The sequence below is a fragment of the Amblyomma maculatum genome, chromosome 10, assembly GCF_055883805.1.
Source record: "Amblyomma maculatum isolate TAMU_Amacu chromosome 10, ASM5588380v1, whole genome shotgun sequence".
NCBI lineage: Eukaryota > Metazoa > Arthropoda > Arachnida > Ixodida > Ixodidae > Amblyomma > Amblyomma maculatum.
Window position 1 is genome coordinate 132,973,170 of NC_139353.1, and position 17,504 is coordinate 132,990,673.

Genomic DNA, 17,504 nt, shown 5'->3' on the forward strand with positions numbered 1-17,504 from the left:
TCTACTTATGTTGAGGACTACGCAGAGGGCTATGGAAAAAAAATTAGATGTGGCTTAGCTCTGGTTAAGCCTGAGTGATTGCGAAAGCTATACCTCCCTGGCTGCGCTTGGCTCTGCTGGTGGTTTGGCAAGGCTGTGCCTTCTGTGTAACTAAAGGATTTACTCTGGACACAACATGGTTTGTACTGTTTGTTTATTCCAATGAACACGCTTTGGTGGTCCGTAAAGTAATGACTGTTGGTCTGAACACTGATAATTACATAGTCGTCCGAATGTCTATACATCACCAAGTCTAGACTGCTACCTCATTGAGTAGTAGTCTCGCTCTGCACTACTCATAGACGATTCTTCGGCATTCAGAGAGTCTATGAAACTACTCTCGCTCACTGAACTTGTAGAACGCCGCCCGGGCTCGCCATTCTGCTTCATAGGCGCGTTGCTTAGCCAACCGCTCTTGCCTTTCTTCGTCTGTCTTCTCGGCACGGCGCCGGCCTTTGCGCGCAGCACGTCGCTCCAGCGACGCCTTGTACAACTCCTCAGACATGACTAAGCGGAGCGCGCCTGCGGCGCCCCGTTTATCCTCTCCTAGCGAGCAATCTCACGCAGCTGGCTGAGGAGTCCGTCACGTGGTAGCCGCCGCGTCGAGCGAAGGAACGACTACGGCCGAAGAGACGAGTTGGGGCCCTTGCTATCCTCTGGTCGTGACGTTACGCTGTCACGTGGTGCGCCGGAGCAAAGGAACGACCTCCACCGACGGAAGAAAAGTGCTAGCAGTATTGCTTTCGCAATAAAAATAGTAGAGATAAAGTTAAAAGATAGAAAACGTACAGAGCCCATGGGTCAGAGAAGTACCTCAAGTCACTGACATTCTAATGGAAATCAAAAAGAAGAAATGGGCATGGGCAGGACATGTAGCGCAAAGAAAGGCTAACGGTTGGTCGCTTAGGACAACAAACTGGATTTCAAGGGAAGGAAAGCATAGCAGGGGGCGGCAGAAAATTAGGTGGGCGGATGAGGTTAAGAAGTTGGCAGGGGTCAGGTGGATGCAGCTCGCACAGGACCGGGTTAATTGGAGGAATATGGGAGAGGCCTTCGCCCTGCAGTGGGTATAGTCAGGCTGATGATGATAATGACTTCGGAAAAGAACCGGGGAGGCCAATGCCAATTTGCTGGAAAGGGGTCTTCAGTGGTGCTATGGGCTGCAGAAATCCGGCTGGTTTAGGAAGAGCAGATTTCCGTCGTTGTCAATAGCGGCATGGTATTGGCATCAGTGCTCTGTACCGAGGTTTAGACTATCTGTTAAGCCTTTCATAAGCGTTTTTCTGCGCTCCTGACAACTTGGGAATGTTAAACTTATATGATTTGGCTTGATTTGATTTTCTTTTATAAGCAGTTCATTCGTGAACAGGATTTGACGTCACCGAGCACGAGAAACGGGGAGTACGCAACTGTTCTCACCAGTCAGCCTTCATCGATCTATCTAGCTTCCGTAACAGTTTGACGGCATTTTGCCCTTCCTGTTATTAAGAGCCTTAAATATCGACAGCACGCTGCACGAAAAGGAAGTGCTTTTGTTTTGCTCCGGCTGTTATCCGGCTCCGGAAAAACTACAAAGCGTGGTTTCGTCTCGGGTAGGAAAAAAGGCATGATTACCCTGGCAACTGCTTGGCAATCGATAGTGAACAAGTGTCTGTAGCCCGGCTTACTACTGCCAGTCCATAACGGCTTTCTCTGAGTAGATAATCAATATTGCAGCTGCTTATATATTCACCGGAAGGCAGGACGGCGTTGGAGGGTTGGAGGTATTAGGCAAGGAAGGGATGAAGGACTCATCGTCGAATACTTGTCAATACTAATCCAGAATATTGTTTTTTTTGCCTGATTTCGTATAAGCGCGAACGAGTGCTCCGCTCTTAAATGTAAAGGATCCTTTTCTGCAAGAAAGCCTAACCATTTCGAGGCTCCTTCCATAGTACCATATTAGGTATCGCGAAGAGGCCTCTAAGCCGCTCTCTGAAATCACGTCGCTGGAAAGGGTGAGTTTCCTATTACGTTTTAGGCATGTGGTAATTAGATGTTTGGTTTGGGATAGTTGGTAGCAATTTCTTGAAAACAGCGCAGTCTGCCACTGTGTTGTCGGCGTCTATATTTGCACTACGGTTTATAGAAGAGGAAAATACGGCAATGTTAGCCTATCTTCCAAGCTTTGTGGCTAGGATTAGAGCAAAGTATTCTAGTACGGGCTGTTATGAGGTACTGAAAATGCGTGCACGGCTCCATTTTGATGGTCGGGAAAAGGTAGCACTGCGGAACAAGTAGTTTTCTTCTTGGTACATGACTAAAATTGTTCCTAGCGCATTTAGTTTAAAGCCTCCATTTTTATCAGAATGTCCTTGGTTACTGCTGCCTGCACATTCTCGCAGAGGTGATTACAAGGTTTTTGAAGTAAGCACCTCTTGCGATAATAAAGTTCAATAACTGTGTCCTTGCAGTTCAAGGTAACAGGTAGTCTCTACCAGATTACAAGCAAATGCACTTAGGTCTTTGGCGGGTACGATTACTAATTTGTGCATGCAACCAATCGCAGGTATCAGCATTTTGAAACCATTTCTCCTGCTGCGGTTGAAGCAGGAGAAATATGAATATGAATGTCAACAATATGAACTAAAAAAAGGGATGAATAAATCAACGTGGCAATGTACGACAATCTCAAATAGAAGTAAAATACAAAAAACCAGTATTGTGATAGAGTAACACAAAACACAAAGCTACACTGTCTGTTTGCCACTGATGAATAGCTAGAACAATGGGAAGGGTGTTGAGTCAACGCACTACGCTAGCAAATCCAGGGCGCAGCGCTGTTATTTTTGGTAGAGTTTCTTGATTGTTTGAAGGTAGCGACAAGCCGCTGCATGACCTCCTGTGTTCCTCCTTGCGCCATGTTTGTCTGAAAGGTTCTCGCCCACATTTCTGCACGACCACAGGTTTCAACACTCGGTTGCTTTTGACAACGCATTGGTGTTCTTGCGTTTTTCTTCGATTGAATATTCAGTTCGCCCAATTTTCTTCCTATTCTCGGCATAGCGAACGTTACGCACATGGCTTCCTCTGCTGTGCATTAAAGATAAGGCGAGAAATCGCGTGCGCTCTGGACGAAGGCGCATTAAAACGACTAGACAATTTCATGGCGATACGTGAAAAAGCATGGGGCTAGCGCAAGAACAAGTTTCTCTCCTACACTTTAAAAAGGTAGAAGGTTCGAGTACTGAACTACGGTCAAGTCTTTTAGTCCTAAATAAGGCCTGGGAATAGAACTCTGGGTAATGCCTGAAGTTCGAGTCGACGAAAACGTTGCGAGTTCGATTCTCTCGCTCGCGTCGTAGCAACTGTGATGCCTTGCATGAGGTCTTGGTTTCGCGTCCTTCGCTCGAGTCACAGTTGCCATAACAACTTCCATAACAACTGTCACGCCAGGCATTGTCGAGCATTGGGCGAGTGGGAGAACAGCATGCACGAAAGTTGAAGAAAACTGTTAAAAAACAAGAAAGCAGCAAAACACACCGGGACAACCATATGGCAGTGAAACAGCACACTCTAGAAATCATATTATGCGGTGGAAACGAATATAACTCAGTTTGTATACAATATGGCGGATGAAGCAGACTCGCTCAGGAATTCTGACCATGTAGCAAATTTATTGCCAGGCAGTCAGTGCTCTTTTGGGCTCACACATACACATAGGCGAGCTGAGGGCTCATGATGTTCAAGAGAAGAACCAAGTTCCAACCAATTCCACTGCGACTGCACGTATGAAAAGGATGTTCTTAAAGCCAAATTCCCCTGTATCAAGTGGATGTGGTGAGTCCACCCCCTCCGAGGGCAGATTTTCGCCGCAAGCGCAAAGAGCTGGCTATGTAGGTAACCCAGTATTGGTAGTGAGAGCCGCACAAGTATATGGAACATTATTCACCGGAAGTATACGGCCGCGTTGCTGGTCTGCCAAAGGAGCAAGCCCACGGACTTCACCAAAAGTTTTCTAGCGGGAGCTACATTGGCCACATTCTTGCCATTCCTTCATTCCTGTCGGTGCCTGTCCGAATAGTGCAGAAAGAATAAAAAAAATCGTGGGAGGCGGTAGCTGACAGCCTACATGGCCGACCACTGACCGGACGTAGGGCTTCCTGAAATCATGCTTGGCAAGATCTGCCAACTCGGGCCTCTCCTTTCATATGGGAGAGTGGTATCACAGTCTGCCACAACCCTAGCATTCACGTTATTCCTAGGCCACGCAAGCACCTTCATACAGCTCAGCTAAAGGGGGGCTTTATATATTGGCTGGTAGCTTACGCTATCGCGTCATCGCGAACGTGGGAGTGAAAACAGAGTAAGAGGTGCCGTAGTGGAGGGCTTCGGACCACCATGCGATAGAGGCTCTCGCCTAATCGCACTTAAGCTGTCAAAAGTGCCCTCTATGGCAATAATAAAGTTGAAACCATAAAGTAAACTTCTATCTGCAAGATAGCAGTTTCTTTTAATTTCCAGCCGAACAATGGCGTAGCCAAGAAGATAGCTCTCGACTATTTGCAGGTGTCACGAAATCGGCGCCCATTTTCATCAAGCCGGTACGGCGCGAGGCCCGCACGGCGTCGCGTGGAAGACATGGAGAGAAAAGCCCCTTCCCCGCGCGGGAGAGCGCGTAGCTTTGTACGCGTTGCCGTGACCCTCTTACCCATTGCCCGGGGAGGCCGGTGGTTCATCGGCCTGGAATGTGCCAGGCCCTTCGAGAACTTTCTATGGGACCTGGCCATGTCTTCCACGCGACGCCGTGCGGGCCTCGCGCCGTACCGGCTTGATGAAAATGGGCGCCGATTTCGTGACAGCAGGTTTAAAAACAAGCTAAACCACAGCTAATTTTTTCGAATGCTCCACGCCGCCTTCCTCCGCCCGAGACCGGAGTGGAAACATTACGAGGGACTTTAGCGACTAAAGTATTAAAAGGCGAAAGACTGCGTGCCCCATCCTGCCGCGCAACTGACATAAATTAGTGATTGTTTGTTTATTTATCTAATTATTTATTGATTAGGTAATTATTAATTTATTAGTTATTAAGCAGGTAATTCACTGGTTACTCTATCAATCAATATCTTAATTATTAACTATTTAAATATTACTCAGCTCTTTAATTGAATCCCTTAATTAGTATTCAGTTATTTATTAGACGCTAATTTGTAATTGATCATTGATTTACATATGGCATTATAAGGCACTCCATTGCGCATACTGTGGTGGTGCTTTGGGATTGGTTGAGACCTCTAAAACGTCATCCCGTTTCGGCCAATTAGAGCCGCTGCAAAAGCGGGACACATTTTGTCCACCACAGCATGAGCCAATATAGCTTTCGCCTTAAAAAAGCTCGCGAGGCTAGAGGCGAAATGTCCGCTATTAGGCAGCCTTCGGGGACATGAGTGTGAGACTCTACTTGACCAGAATTGATAAAGCGCATATCAAGAACTATGCCCTGGCTGAAAGCCTGTCTTTGGCAGCGCGGGCGCCACACTGAGTGCGCCACCAGAAATCCCTCACATCAATCGGGAGGTTGGAGCAATGGCCGTCCGTCCACTATCGGCCAGGTGCGTACCTCTGACGCAATTGTAGGGGTAACAGCTAGAATAACAGAGCGGTTCGCAGCGCAAGACACGGTCATTGCTCTCCACGTTCCGCATGAAAACATCTCATGTAACTGAACGAGTATGCGGACCGAAGCGGCATAAAAGCAAAAGGAGTGTGTGCTGTTGGTGAGTTGTTCCTCAGACCACGCAGTAAAAAGGTTCACCTTCTACTTTCAAGCCAGTATAAAAGTAAAGACCTTTAAACATAATCTATGGGGTGCACTAATTTTTGTATACATTTAGTCCACAAATGTCGGCAAAATGTGACAGTGCACAACATGCTTCAGTCAATTATAGCGGGCGAGGTGTAGGCGATTGCGCATGACGAGCTCTGTTTTGCCTTCCCGAATCCAACCTGTAGAGCATGGTGTTAAGCTCTCGCACAGCCACAGCTGCGGAGTGCTATACGTGCTACATACGGAAGTTTTGAACAGAGCACATTCTTTACAAAAAACGCCTTCTTTAAAAAAAGCAAGGGTGGCGCAAACGATACTTACCCGTTGCCACACGCGCAAAGAGACGCCGCCCACTGAGAAAGTCATTCCAAAGACGGTGGCATGTTTAAAGAGGGCGAGACCTCTGGGCAGTTAGTCCAATGGATCACCAGAAGAGAGTACTGGGATGTTACATATGCGCTTATCCTACGACCAGAGAGGAGGGTGTACTCAGCGTAGTCGTGCGGGATTGTATTAAGAAGCAGCAGGGCGACATCGTCAGCATATGCTACGATGCCCGGCAGCAGCAGCCCACGCATTCCCTTTGAGGCCTGTACACAGCGGAACAACGTATCTGTCACAAGGACGAATAGAACGGGTTTCTAGAGGACATCACTGCCTAGTATCTCGATTGAGAGCAAAGCTCGACGTGTCAGCATCGGAAAGCAAAATGTCCGCCGTTGGTCTGGCGTATAGCTGGGGAAATTACAGCCCTCAGGGACCTCGAACAGATATTAATGTTCCCAACGGTCAAGTGCCTTTTCTCTGTAAATGCTGACTATATTAATACTTCTATCATGATCGTTAGTGTATAGGCTATCATATCACGAATAAGGTTCAGCGGAGCAAAACGGCTTCGGGACGGAGTGGAGCAAAACATGTGAGTACTAATTAGTCCAGGAACCAAGCCGTTAACTTGGGTGATAAGGAGGGCTTGGAGGGTCTTGTAATCGACACTGAGCTGCGGAATAGGACGCCAAACGGATGGGCTGACTTTGTATGCGTCAGGGTTAGGAAGCAGTATTATACGTCTGCGACAAAGCTAGAGTAGAATGAACTCCCTGCCGAGCGCAGTGTTCAAATTCTTTACAAGGAAGCGCAGGATGTAGGTTCAAAGCGCCCTTTAGAAGTCTACGGGGCTATATCGCCCGTTTCCGAGCACGTGCCAGACTTCACCCCCCTAGTATGAATTCCCACACCCCACTGCTTTTAATCGGGCTATACTAAAGTGCACTTCGGCATCTTTAAAGCGCGGCAGATCGCAACCGCAACGTGCAACCCAATCTGAAAATTTCGTGTCTGCGCCATACTTTTCTCGGAAAAAGTGCTCAGAGGAGTAATTACAGAACCCGCGTTCTGTATCAATCCGTTCATAGGTTTCCTCACTGTCCTCTTTCAGTATGGTTGCGACGTGTATCGACGCTTTTCCCGTGTCCCATGCATCTCGTGCAAGCGCAAGACATCTGGGCTAGTAACAGGGCGACACCGATGCATCACCCGCTATGCTGATCGACCACATATTAGCTGCAACAGAGGAAGCCTGAAATACATTCTAAGTCGAAGGACTCCTTAACACTGATCGTCATCTTGTTAATCAGTGGTCGGCCCGGAAAGAACTGCGAGCGAAATATGTAGCTAATCATCGCGCCTACCACTACGTGCTGAGAATAATAGAACCAACGGGTAAAATTCGACGCCAGACAACGCTGGGAGAAGCATTGCGAGTCGTTATCTCAGCATACTGGCGCTGGAAATCTCTTGTCTACTTTTTGGTCCTTGTACGGTCGGGAGAAGCTCCAGGATACGGTGCAGGCTGTCTTACTCCAAACCGGCGCTGCCATAAGGAGTGTAAGAAACAGGCATTACCGAAATTTTCTCGCACTCATTCACCTCCATAGCGGAGAGCGTCTGCTTCCCAGATCATGTGGACAAGTCATAGCCTCTTAGGCAACATTGAGGATAGCCGAGCTCACAGCAGACCTCGAAAAGTTCAACGTCAAAAGCTCTTCAGGAAAGGGTGATGTGGAGGAGACAATGCTTCAGAACCTCGGTGCTTTTACAAAATGAACCGTGACGGCATCATTACTGCCGTACTCGGCTCATGCACGTCGCCAGCACTTGGAATGTAATTTTTGTAATTTTTACTTCCGCCCTACGAGATGATGTCGGGGCATGGTACAAGACGTTCACACACAAAAAAAAAAAAAGCCGCTTGGGCGATTTACCTCCGAGACGTGGGGATTCGTCAGCGACGCGCCGCACATATTTATTGATAAATATGATTTATAAAGATGTCAGACACGAAATGTTGTTGAATACATGAATATATATTCATGGTCTTAAAATATAATACACCAGCTCTTAACCAGCGACTGCTTTCCTAGGCGCAAAGTCAGCTTCTTTGCGAACCATTCTTTATATTTTGTATGGTCCGCGCTACCGCAATGCATTTCTAACTTAGATTCTAGACAACGAGGGGTTTTAAATGTAGATTGCCTCCACAATGAAGCAGCATACTTAGTCACACACTTCTTCAAAGCGCTGGTCAATCTTTACCGACCAGCCACCACTACTGGTGCCCTGCGAAACGATAAAAAATGTTGCGGTAAGTTGTGTTTACATGGGTTTATATATGAGCCGCCCTCCCAACGCGCACCCCCATATACGTTTTGCGGTGCTTTAAAAATGTTTCGCCTCGATAATGACATTTCATACTTTCACGATCTGTTCTAGGATGTTCATGATCAATCTTTGCCAACTAATGACATCATAGGTGTCCCGTAAAATGAGAAAACAGCTTTGAAATATTTCGGTTCCATGTATTCCTATGGGCGCTAACCCTACTTTTCACCCCCAGTCATCCCAACCTGGCGATAGAAGCGCTACCGCATCGTGCTTATGTCAAAGATCGGTTTTGGTCTGTACCAATTGCTGCTGACAACAATGCTGCAGATAACAGCGCATGCGTAGCTAGTCCCTCTTTCCTTCTTCCCCTCCTTTCTTTCCTTCTCTATATATTTCCGAGCCGGAAATAAAGCGTCGTCTTTTCGCTCTGTGAATCTGTCTGGTTTTCATCGCGTAGCTGCCGGCCTTTGGCCGGTAGAACGCAACAGTGGCGACGAGGATTCTGCTGCAGCAAGGAAACCAGCAATACGCCCAAGCACGACAGTCACGCAGAAGGAACCCACCGCCAAGGATCAGCCATGGCACACAGGCTACCGGAATTCGAAGACGAAAAAGATAAGTGGCAGCCGTACCTTGTCAAGGTTCAAGCTTATTTCGAAGCGAATGATCTGATAGACGGTGCTAAGAAAAGAGCCCTGCTGGTAAGTTGAATCCCGCCACAACGAATACCGCCACAACGAAATTTCCGCGACAACGAATAATTTTTTATTCCCCGCGAGTATCCTATAAGAATTAATGGCCTAAATTTCTCTGCACAACGAACCATTTTTGCAGAGCGTTTCCGCTTCAACGAAATTTTCGCGTTCAAAATCGAAACCGAAACTAGTTTTATTGGCGAGAAGTCCAAGTCAAATCCAAAGCCACATTAAGCTGAAATCACGTGATTGCAGTTCCGCCATTTTGGCTTTGTGTCGTGGTCGCGTTGTTCACTCGCTGCCTTTCTCTTCGACAACGACGAGTTTTCCTCCGCAGGACACGATGGCAACGCAAGTGAAAAAACGCAAAACTCTTTCCCTTGAGCAAAAAGCTCAAATAATCGCCCAAGCAGAAAGCGGAAGGAAGAAAGCGGCAATTGCTGAAGACTTCGGAATTCCTGCAAGTTCGCTGTCAACGATTCTAGGCAATAAGGACAGCGTGAGAATGGCACTTGCTTCAGGCACATCCTCGAAGCACAAAAAGGTGACGCGGCCCCTCCATGAAGAGTTGGACAAAGCAGTGCATGCGTGGTTTGTGGAAGCACGAGCCAGCAACGCCCCCCTGTCCGGAAGCATCGTCCAGCAGAAAGCCTTGAACTATGCATGCCTACTTGGCATTGATGATTTTAAAGCCAGCATTGGCTGGCTAAACCGTTTCAAGGCCCTCCATAACATCGTTGGAAAAGTGTTGTGCGGCGAGTCAATGTCAGCAGACGTGGACGGAGCAGCTGCTTGGAAGGCGAGTAACATGGCCGGAATTTTAAGCAACTTCGCGCCTGCAGACATTTACAACGCCGACGAGACCGGGCTATTCTACGAGATGTTGCCGGCTAGGACGCTCGACTTCAAAGGGCAGCGCTGTCACGGCGGCAAACACAGCAAAAAACGCATCACAGTGCTGCTTTGCACAAACATGGATGGCTCGGACAAGCGTCCGCCGTTAGTCATAGGCAAAAGTGCCAAGCCGCGCTGTTTTAAGGGAACTCGTAGCCTACCTGTGCAGTACAAGGCGAACAACAAGTCATGGATGACCCGCGCTATTTTCACCGAGTGGATGATGGCATTCGACCGCGACATGAAGCGGCAGGGCCGTAAAGTTTGCTTGCTTTTGGACAATTGTTCAGCACATCACTCCGACGAAGTCAAGCTCACTAACACGGAGCTGAGGTTTTTCCCTCCCAATTGCACGTCTGTCTTACAGCCTCTCGATCAGGGCGTGATTCTTAGCCTGAAGCGCGCTTACCGCGGGAGGTTAATTCAGCGGCTGCTTTTTAACACTGAAACCGGCCGAGACACGAAGGTGGACTTGTACGTGGCACTGCAGATTATGTCTGCTGCCTGGAGCACACTGGGGCGCTCAGTAATTGTGAACTGTTTCAGGCACGCCGAATTTGCCGAAGGTCGACCCGTACACTCTGCTGGCCTAACACCAGGCGTTACAGACGACGACGAAGAGGCGTCACCGGCTCCGGGGATCGCGGCCGCCTGGAAAACGCTGGGAGAAATAGGAACCGTGCCGCCTAATCTCGAGCTCGACGAATACATCGGCGCTGACGCTTGTGTTGTTGTTCACGAAGATGTGAGTGATGAGCAGATCATAAAAGCTGCCCGGAATGATAAGGACTCTTCCGATGAAGAAGACGACGACGTACAGGAAGCGCCGGCTGCGGCAACCGCCGTACAGGTGATGGACGCTTTTGATGTCATCAGGAATTTCGTTGCTGTCCGAGACGACGATGTCGCAATGGGTTTGCTGACCGAGTGCGAAAATCGCGTGACGGCGTTGCTCGCCGTGAAGCGTAAGCAAACCAAGCTTACAGATTTTTGGCATTAAACGCCTTTGCTGCTGCTTGGGCAATTCTTTCTGCGTTTCACGTCAAATTTTTGCGATAACGAAGTTCCGCGAGAACGAATTTTTTTTCGTGCACCGTGAATTTCGTTATAGCGGGATTCAACTTAGCGGCGCTTGGAACAAAGACAATAGAAATTTTGAACGCGAAGGTAGCACCGCGAAAGCCTAACAACCCTACCTACAAATAAGTTGTGGAGACGCTAAGCAGCTACTACGACCCGGTACCGAAAGAAATCTCTGAAAGTTTCAAGTTCTTCCATCGCTGCCAGCAAGAAGGGGAATCTGTACATGCATTCATTGTGGCAATACGGCAGATGGCACACAATTGCAATTTTGGAACGCTGCAAGACAGAATGATAAGAGACCGTATTGTGTGTGGTGTCAGATCCAAGAATCTGCAGAAGCAGCTGTTAGCGAAGAAAAATCTGAATCTCGAAGAAGCCGAGGCTCTTGCCCTCGCCGCAGAGAACGCTGAACTCGAGTCGCAAGGGATTGTTACTGACCAAGAACAAGCGAGATTGCTAAAGCTCTCTGGTCAATACGAATCGCACACGAAGTCACAGGGCGTGCAACAATGCAAATGTTGCGGTAAGCATGGTCATAATACAAAGGCTTGTCGACTAATCAAGCGCAAATGTTTTAAGTATGCACGGCCAGGGCATTTAGCGCGAATGTGTGCGGCAAATGAGACAAGCAGGACGCTAGCACTAACAGCACAGACGCCAGAAACCAAAGAGAGTGATAGTAGCGCGTCCCAAATCTGGTCCTTGGCCACCACGCGCTCTCTTATACCCCCCATCAGAAAATCGTTTGCATGGAATGGCATCGAAATAATGATGGATATTGATACCGGCTCCCTTGTTTGCGTCATTCCCAAAAGCATTTACCAAGTGCACTCCCATCAATGGCCGCAGCTGCAAAAGTCGGAAGTACAGCTTTCATGCTATCTCGGAAAGTTGCCACTCCTCGGTACACTGACCATGCCAGTTTCCTATGAAGGTACCACAGTACAATGCTGTCTGACGGTTTTAGACTGCAATAGCCCCAGTCTTTGCGGTCGGCACCTGCTGAGAAAACTGACAGACGAACGCATTCAGGTGCTGACCATGTATGCGAAGCCTTCCGTATCAAAGCAAGCCAGGGAGGACGTGCCGATGCTGCTCCAGAAAAACTGCTACCTGTTCACGGAAGGCGCTGGTCTCATGAAAGGTCCGCCAGCCCGACTGCACATCAAGGCCAGAGCAAAACCCAAGTTCTTTAAGGCAAGAAAAATTCCTTTTGCACTTCGTGATAAAGTGTCTAAAGAGCACCAGTTCCTCATTCTGAATGGGCAACGCCCATCGTGCCAGTCTTGAAGAAGGACGGAACAGTGCGCATTTGCGGGGACTTCAAGATTACACTAAACCCTGTGTGCGAGGTTGAGCAGTACCCCTTGCCTGTCATAGACGACATTTTTGCAAATCTATGTGGAGGAAAAAAATCTAGTACTTTAGACCTTCGCGATGCTTACAATCAGGTTGAGCTAGATGAAGACTCGCGGAAATTAGCAGTGATAAACACACACAAGGGGCTCTTTTGCTACAACAGGTTACCGTTTGGCATCGCATCAGCACCAGCGATATTCCAACGAAAGATTGAATCGGTGCTGCAAGGACTAAAAGGGACTCAGGCTTATCTAGACGATGTCCTGGTAACCGAGAGCAGCGATGCTGATAACGCAAATCTGCAAGCGGTGCTACAGCGTTTCCGCGAGAACGGTATCAAACTTCGTTATGACAAGTGCAAGTTTGGCGAACAATCGGTGACGTATCTTGGTCATCGTATTGTTGTTGAAGGGCTACACCCCCTCGAGAAGCACGTGGATGCAATCAGGCTAGCCCCTTTACCGCGAAATGTTGCCGAGTTGCGATCCTTTGTGGGAATGGTTACATTTTGCAACAAGTTTTTGCCAAATCTTTCCACTATGCTTGCACCCCTGTAAGCCTTCTTGAAAAAGGTGCAAAATGGGTTTGGCACGAAAAAGAAGACGCGGCATTTAAGAAGGCCAAGGATGCTTTGTGTTCAGCCCCAGTCCTAACGTGCTTTAATCCGCAGCTGGAATTGATGTTGGAATGCGATGCTTCACCTTACGGTGTCGGTGCTGCCCTTTTCCACCGAATAAATGGTGAAGACAGGCCAATTGGCTTCCGACCACGGACGCTCACCTCAGCTGAGAGAAACTACTCCCAAATTGAGCGAGAGGCTTTAGCCCTGGTGTTTGGCGTGACACGATTTCGCGATTACCTGTTGGGCCGGGAGCTCACGCTTGTAACGGGCCACCGCCCTTTATTAGGTCTACTCCGACAGGATCGTCAAACTTCTGTCATGGCTGCCGCCCGAATTCAGCGCTGGGCGCTTTTGCTAGGGGCATACAAGTACAAGCTCATTTGTAAACCTGGAAAACAGATGCTAATTTCTGACGCTCTAAGCCGTTTGCCTCAATCGCTGCAGGAGCCGCAAGCGGAAACAGTGGATCTGTCGGAAATGGTGCTTATAATCGACGAATGGGACCAACCAGCGGTTTCCCACCAAGAGATTCAAGCGCTCACAGCAGCTGACGGGCTTTTGCAAGAGATATGCAGGTACGTGACTAACGGATGGCCCTCCGTCGTAGAAGGTGACAGCAGGGAAGTGGCGGAATTCCGGAAAAGGAGACATGAGTTGTCTGTGGAGAAGGGGCTGTTGTACTGGGGGCATCGTGTGGTGATACCAAGTGCGGCGCGTGAGAAACTGTTGACGATGCTAAACGAGTCTCATCAGGGTGCGTCAACCATGAAGACAAGGGCGAGGGCTAAGTTTAGGTGGCCCGGTTTAGATCAAGATATTTGTAGATTGGTCTCGAATTGTCGAAACTGTGTGCAGGCTCTGCCCATGCCCCCTAGGAATCCTGTCAGCTGGCCGATTTCAAGAGAGAGGTGGTCACGGCTGCATGCAGACTATGCAGGGCCTATTGGAAACAAAATGTTGTTTGTAATTGTCGATGCACACAGCAATTGGATAGAAGCCATTCCAGTATCTCGAGCAACCGCTAAAGCCACTGCCGATTGCATGAGAAACTTGTTTAGCAGGTTTGGATTGCCCCGCACCATAGTTACTGACAACGGTACACCCTTTACTGGGTTAGAGTTTGCGGTATTCCTACAGAAAAATGGAATCGAGCATATTCGTACCCCGCCTTATCACCCCCAGAGCAATGGTCTTGCGGAACGGGCCGTAAGAACAGTCAAGGAGGGCTTGAAGAAAATGCCGGGCGTGGAGTTGACAACTGCTCTGGCGAGAATTCTTTGTAACTACAGAAATTCGCCACAAGCTTCAGGCTCTACTCCGTCCGAGCTTCTTCTGGGATACCGTTTGCGTACAAAATTAGATATGTGTTTTCCTCCCAGGAACTACGAAATGCCCAAGCATTCAGAGACTGATTCCGCCAGTTGGTACTTCACCCCGGGAGACGCAGTCTACGTGCGCAACTACGGCGTAGGAGAAAAGCGGACACCAGGCAAAGTGAAATCGACGAGTGGTGCCCGTCCAGTCACTGTGGCAACTGAGGACGGAGTCGTTCAACGTCATGTCGACCAGATCCGAAAACGCTCATCAGACACCGACGGAAGCAGAGAAGTATCAAGTCCTGCAGAATCGCCTCCTGCGAGCTTAGGGGCCCCGACAGGCGAGGCTAACGACCTTCCCGAAGGGCCTGTTCCTGAGCTACGCCGGTCCACAAGAACTAGAAAGCCAGTGGAGCGCTATGGCTATTAGCGGAAGGAAATGCTGCTGACAACAATGCTGCAGATAACCAGCGCATGCATAGATAGTCCCTCTTTCCTTCTTCCCCTCCTTTCTTTCCTTCTCTATATATTTCCGAGCCGGAAATAAAGCGTCGTCTTTTCGCTCTGTGAATCTGTCTGGTTTTCATCGCATAGCTGCCGGCCTTTGGCCGGTAGAACGCAACACCAATATTTTGCATTAGCAAAACGTGGCGCTTAGTTTTAAGAATATTCACGCCACTGAATGCATTTTCATAAATTAAATTTATTTAACACTTACAAGCTGCCAGGTTTCGATTAGCATTTCCGAGTACTAGCTTATCAGTCTTCGTATTTAGACACATTTAAAACATTTCTCAATTTCAATTTCCTAATTATTTCATTTATTCATTGACCAATTGCACACTAAAAGGTTTCTGAACTAGCATCATCATGCATTGGCGTTTCCATATGAACATTTTGACACCTTCGAAGCCTCTTTGTTTAATTTTTTTAGATATTGCAGTCCATGTACATATCAAGCATTGGCTATTCGTAGTAAATATTTTGAAACACGCTTTGTCCAATTTTCATTATTTTCAATTTTTTCAAATGATTGATCAGTAACACACTATAACTGTGATTAGCATCATCAAGCACTCTCTTTTCGTTCTGAGCATTTTCCCACCTTTCAACCGCTGTATTTCTAATTGTTCCATTTTCTTTTCTTTAAATCATTATTTAATCAAATATTTATGGTGATTTCTTTAAATCCTCACCACAATCACACACTAATCATCAATCACGAGAACCACAAATTACTATGATGCAAAATGTTTAGGCAGCCCCGATTATTTGCCACACGCAGTGCCGACAACTACAACCAATGCTCCTATTATAACGCTGACTGCTTTTCAGGCGAACGAGCTGTGCAAGCTATCGCCGAAAACCGAGACGATAGCCATATTGCCCGCCATTCCAGGGATTTCAGAAGTACAGAAGCTAACATCCGTGTCCTTGTCGGGGGTTCCAACTGCGAGCATGTGGCTGTTGTAGCTGCAGATGAAGCGTCTCTGTTGCTTGGCAGCGAATGGTCGCCCCGTACGCCTTGAGATCACGCCACCGGGCCTCAGTAGAACGTCTCGGTCGTTGGGGACCAGACGCTGGAGTTTGTTTGCGATGCGTCGGAAAGGGCTTCAAGCTGCTCGCACATGTGGTACTGAGCGTTCTGTTTAGCACGCCTGAAGGTCCGGGCTCACGCTCGGCTGCTGTTTCAGCGACTCTAGTCGATGCTTTCATTCAAACCACCTGTCCCGGCTCAGCAACAGAGGCAGAACAAGATAAATCAGAAGACATCGGAGGGCGATGTTCCAGGGTCGCGGTCAGTGATTCGAAGGGTGGCACTGTGCGGAAACGATCTGCGTTTCAGAGTCGCACTCCTCAGGGCCTTCGGGAACTTTGGTGTCTAAGATGGTGGTTGTGCGGAGACTTCTATTTGTCCCCACTGAGAGTCTCGCCTCGTGCGTCTTTCTTTGGGACGTCGCATCGTATTTGGGTTCTTTGTTTGCAATGTGGTGCACCTGGGCCGCTACTGCGTGCAGTCCACAGTGGCACGCCTTCCGCCGCACCTTTGGCAGGCCGCAATGCAGGCCTGAGTTGAATGGTCGAAGACCGCACATCGCTGTCATGCATGCGGTGTTTTTTTTTATGCCGCAAGCATGGGCTTCACGTCTGTATCTGCCGGTACTCTAGCATGACCTTGTGGCTCTGGATGGACATGAAGTTGGGTACCGGGTTCCGCATTTTGAGCCACACCATCCTGGTACCAGTGAATCTTTGTGGGTTGGTTCTGAAGGTCACGTGATGGATGCCGCGCACCTTGCCGTAGAACAATGGGGAGGCCACGACACATCGGACACGAAAGGAAGCAGCCGGAAGATGACGAATGCTACTGGTGGCCCCACTGCGTCGAAGGGTACACGACAGACACCTGTGCCAGAGCGTTTTCACCCATCGCATGTAGTGTGTTATTCGCTCTTGATGAATCACTAACGGCCGTCTATATGGCACCTATAGGATACAGATATATAGCACCTATATAGGCACCTATATAGGATACAGATAGGATAGGGTAAATTTACAGCAGTGTCATGCACGCTTGGCAGCGTTATTTGCAGCATGATTTCAGGCAGAAATATTAGTCGTCAGACTTGTAAAATCTTGCGAAAGACGTCCTGTCTTGCCCTTAAAACCACCTCTGAAGGGGGGGGGGGGGCTCGTCCATCGCCATTATACCCCCCGGCGAAGTATAGAGCTTCTGTGCTCAAAGTTTCCTCTAGCTATTGTAATCACTCTTTAAGCACCCGATATTGCATGTCTTTACATTACCGTCCCTTGTAAGCATACAGAGCGCGTTGTTTCCATGCATCACTTGATGAAATTATAGTTTTCCTTTATTGCTTTATCACAACAGCCCTACAAGGTTCGCAACCAGCAACGAAGAGGAACTGAAGAAAATTAGGTAACCCTTGGAGCAGTTCCTGAGTCCCATATGCGGCGGATCAAGGAGGATAAAAACCATAGTACTCACCACGCTCCTTCGAGTTGCA

General features: G+C 48.3%; 1 protein-coding gene across 1 annotated transcript; it reads left to right on the forward strand.

Moving 5' to 3' along the window:
- Positions 1–11,352: 11,352 nt before the first annotated feature.
- LOC146177487 (uncharacterized) lies at positions 11,353–14,990 on the forward strand. Its single transcript, XM_084580474.1, has 3 exons — positions 11,353–12,378; positions 13,607–13,737; positions 14,542–14,990. The coding sequence occupies exons 1-3, from the start codon at positions 11,431–11,433 to the stop codon at positions 14,906–14,908; spliced, it is 1,446 nt and encodes a 481-aa protein (XP_084436600.1). The 5' UTR covers positions 11,353–11,430; the 3' UTR covers positions 14,909–14,990.
- Positions 14,991–17,504: the final 2,514 nt, after the last annotated feature.